This window comes from Marmota marmota, unplaced genomic scaffold (assembly GCF_001458135.2).
Source record: "Marmota marmota marmota unplaced genomic scaffold, marMar, whole genome shotgun sequence".
Lineage (NCBI taxonomy): Eukaryota > Metazoa > Chordata > Mammalia > Rodentia > Sciuridae > Marmota > Marmota marmota.
In genome coordinates, this window is record NW_026000082.1 from 24158548 (window position 1) to 24163129 (window position 4582).

Here is a 4582-nt window from a genome sequence, read left to right on the forward strand (position 1 = left end):
CCTTTCCTATCCTCTACTATCCCCCCTCTCCTCCCCTCCCATCTTCTCTCTCTACCCCATCTACTGTAATTAATTTCTCTCTCGTTTTTTTTTCCCTTTCCCCTCACTTCCTCTTATATGTAATTTTGTATAACAATGAGGGTCTCCTTCCATTTCCATGCAATTTCCCTTCTCTCTCCCTTTCCCTCCCACCTCTCGCTCTGTTTAATGGTAATCTTCTTCTCATGCTCTTCCTCCCTGCTCTGTTCTGAGTTGCCCTCCTTATATCAAAGAAGATATTTGGCATTTGTTTTTTAGGGATTGGCTAGCTTCACTTAGCATAATCTGCTCTAATGTCATCCATTTCCCTGCAAAGGCCATGATTTTGTCATTTTTTTAGTGCTGAGTAATTCTCCATTGTGTATAAAGGGCTTTGAACTTTGATCTTCCTGCCTCAGCCTCCAAGCTACAGCCATATCGCAACCACGCCCAGCTCATTTAAAAGGATTTTAATTTATAGATTATGAAAATCATGATATCACACAAAACAGTTTTTCTTTCCATCTTTGTAGGCTTCCTTGAGACTTTAGTAGTCTTACACAAGCAAATGGCTTAACTCTCAAAGGCAATCATCAGAAAAGCAGAGTATAACTAATCTGAGTTACCCAAAAGTACTTATAGTTTTGGTAATCCACAGGTTAAACAGAGTCCTCCAGAATACTGGAGGAAACAAATGTTTTATTTTACAGCTTTACTATTGTTTACTATTGTTTTACAGTTTTACTATTGCTAAATGGAATTTGACTATAAAAGAGTCCAACTCAATTACTTAAAGGAGCTAAGTAGATAAGACAATAAATCAGTCTAATATACAACATACCAGAAAGTAAAAAAGGCCTCAAAGATTAGAAACAATACTATAAAGCTCACCAAACACAGCTGCAGTAAGGAGCAGGATTTGGCATCAAAACCCCAGTTTTTATCCCTGAACTATGTCATTAATTCTTAAAAATCTTAAAAAAAAATCTTAAATAATAAATTAAAACAAACAAATAATAAAAGCTGGTTCATTCTTTCATTAAAATTTAGGAATAGAGTACTCAAAACAAAACACTTGAATAAACCCTTACCCTCAGGTAGCCTTACCTTCAACAACATACACCTTAGTCAAAGGAAAGTCAATATTCTTTGCCATTACTTCAATTTCTTGTTTAAGCTTTCCCTCAGGCAGAGGTGTGAATTTGTCAAATAAGGGGGCAATATAATCAGCATAGATTGTGACTAGAACCTGAAAATAGGTCAGAATAACCCATGAATATGTTCTTAAAGAAAAACTATTCATTATTATATTGATTCAATTATATTGAAACAATTACATCCACCCCAAACTTAAGAATGGAAACACTCTGGTATTCCCAGATTCAAATAGTCCCAAACAGTAACAGCTTAATATCTGTTTCATTGGAATTAAATCAAAGTAGTAGTCTTATAATATAGTATATCTGTCAATTTTATTTAAGAAGATAATGCTACTTACCATGACTAACATCTGGGTGGTGATAAATAGACCTGTCAAAACTATTTTAGTGATTGCTGGAACATCATAAGCCAATCATAACAAGTAATTCTCCCTTTCAGAGTAATCAAGATACACCTGAAGTCTGTGCTAAACAAACATCACAAGAGACTGTACATTGTTACCAGACCTGTTACTTGTTTGGTTTTTCTGCTAAAATCAATTACCCACAATTCATAAATGTCTACTGGGGTTAAAACAGTACCTGTTTAGGCACTTCCGGAGTATTTCCTCTGTTGTATTTCCTCTTAGTTCAGTTTGCCATACGTATCTATAAATCTGCTTTGCACCCATTTTCTGATACTGATCCCACCAGTGGGAAGTAAAGCAATGAACATTATGTAATTCAGATTAAAATAAACATCATCATCAGTGAAGTTAAAAAACTGATAGATGATATTTTCTGGGGGCTGTGAGCAAGCTATTTGATTGTGTCATATTTGTTCTGTGAAGCAATTTAGCATATGGGAAAGAAAGAAAAGATGATGAGGGGGTAAGAACTGAGAACAAGGGAAGGAGAAAGAAGAGAGGAAAGAAGAGGAGGTGGCAATGGGGGATTGAAGAGAAGAGAAACAGGAGAAGAGGAGAATGGATAAAACGAAGAAGGGAAAGAGAACAGGGATGAAGGAGCAAAGAAGGGAGAGGAGAAGCAAAGAAGGAAAATGAGAAGAAGAGGGGCAAAAAAAAAAGTGAAGGCAGAAGAAAGCCATATTAAGTGTATGCTTTCTTTCTCTTGTCTCTCTTAAATCTCTCTTCAAAACAGCCTTGCTTATTTTAAGGCCCTGGGGTTCAGTCAAAAGTCATTAAATTATCACATTCAGTCATCCATTCTGGTGGCAACTCACGAATGCACAACCCAGAATTGCCTGGTAACTGGATCATTAAAAGTGATCAATAACTAGCTTTTAGGATCTGTAAGAGTCAGCATAAAAAGAAGAAAATGTATAGTCCATCAACTCTTCCATTTATATACCCAAAAGCAAAAATCAAGGAAAATTGTTTTTGCAAGCATTCTTCCACTAAGCTCCACTCCCAGCCCTTCTTATTTTGAGACAGGTTCTCATTAAGTTGCCCAGGCTGGCCTCAAACTTGTGATCCTCCTGCTTCAACCTCCCAAGTAGTTGGGATTACGGGGATATACTACTGTGCCTGCCCAGAGGGAAATTTATAGGAGCACCTATATATATTTCATCTTCTTCTTAAGAACTGTTAACATGCTAGTGAATATTATATCACAGTGATATCATGAAGGAACTTTTGTAAAAGAAAATTAAGTATTTTACTCACCAGAGAAACAACTAATGTGAAGAGCCAGGCATATATAAAAAAATAGTCACCTCCAATTTTAATAATGTAAAGCAGAAGTGAAGACACAGGCAATAAAATACACTGAGTCACAATAAATTTCTTGATTGCATCTTTCATAAAAAACTCCAAAGTCTAAAAAAAGAAAATACCACCACTAGAAACTGAGAAACTTTTTGCTTTTTTTAATAGCCAGCAAGTGACTACAAAGGATACATTACTAGAACAATTTTTAAAATTAACATGCAGTGAGACTGTATTATATGACTGACACTAGGCAGCCTAAGATAATAAGTAAATCTTCTGCATTTTACAGCATAAGATAAATTCACTTAAATGTTACTAGTTGAAAAACACTAAACATTAGTGTTCAAATAATTTATAACAAGACTTTTTTTTCATAATTTTTTTTGCAGTTATAGATGAACAGAATGACTTTATTTTATTTGTATATGCTGCTCGAACCCAATGCTTCACACATGCTAGGCAAGTGCTCGGCCACTGAGCTACAGCCCCAGCCACATAACAAGACTTAAAACATTTTTTTTTTAGTTGTCAATGGACCTTTACTTTATTTATTTATATGTGATGCTGAGAATTGAACCCAGTGCCTCACAAGCACTCTACCACTAGACAAGCATTCTACCACTGAGCTAAAACTCCAGCCCCGATATACGAGACTTTATTTTAAATTATGATCTTTATCATACAATTAATTCATTCTCTAAAGTAGCAAATTATGTTAAAATTATTACCAGCACTAAACAAAAGCACAGAACATTTTCACTTTAAAAAATCCTGTATTTTTTATTATACCTGATGGTTGAAACCATGTTTTTCTTCTATCACAAATGTATTATAAAGACTCCATGGCAAACCAGTCAATGCACTGAAAAGTGTAGCCAACAGCAGAAACACCAAAGATTGAGTGATCTAGGCACAGGAAAAAAATAATGGCAGTTTTTAATAATATAATATAATTCGTCCTCCTCACCCCACCTGACTTGGTAGTGGGGACTGAATCCAGGGGCATTACCACTGAACTACATTCCCAGTCCTTTTTTACAATTATTATTTAGAGACAGGATCTCACTAAATTGCTAAGACTAGTTTTGAACTTGGATCCTTCTGCCTCAGCCTCCAGAGTAGCTGGGAATGCAGTTAATGTAATTCATTCTTCAAATAAACTACTAGGGAGCAAATCAACAAATATTTGCTGAGTACTCATTCTATTCCAAGCAATGTGTTTGATCCTAAGGTTAATACACAAACTGAAATATCACCCTTATCCTCAGAAAAAGTTTAATTCAAGGGAAGGAGTAAAAGAACAAAACAATTACTCTTCTATTACATAGGCACTATACCAAAGTAATCTTAAATCATATAGATAAAGTGGTTAAAAAAATTCATAAAGAGACCGCAACACATGCTGATGAATTCAAGAAAGGCTTACAAAGCTAATGAGGCTTGAGATGCCTTTCTGGAGAGAAAGAAATTATTGGGACAGGAAAGAAGAGAGAAGAGGAGGAATTTCAAGCAATTTGCAAAAAGTATGGAGAGAGAAAGTAACATCCAGTGTGTGGAAGATGACAAGATGACAGGTCTGGTTGGGATCAGGAAGGGAAACTTAAAATGGAGACTTAAAAAATCTGGACCAGGGTAAAAAGGGTAGGGTAAACCCAGTTTTTCACAAAAAAAAAAAAAAAAAAAAAAAAATAAAAA

General features: G+C 35.2%; 1 protein-coding gene across 1 annotated transcript in view; it reads right to left on the reverse strand.

Moving 5' to 3' along the window:
- Zmpste24 (zinc metallopeptidase STE24) overlaps positions 1-4582 on the reverse strand; it is a 31656-nt gene that overhangs the window by 21820 nt on the left and 5254 nt on the right. Inside the window, exons 2-4 of the mRNA XM_015484728.2 lie at positions 3677-3793; positions 2843-2995; positions 1126-1267 (exon numbers count right to left, since the gene is read on the reverse strand). Coding sequence (XP_015340214.2) covers positions 1126-1267; positions 2843-2980 — 280 coding nt within the window. The 5' untranslated portion in view covers positions 2981-2995; positions 3677-3793. The remainder of the gene's footprint in view (positions 1-1125; positions 1268-2842; positions 2996-3676; positions 3794-4582) is intronic.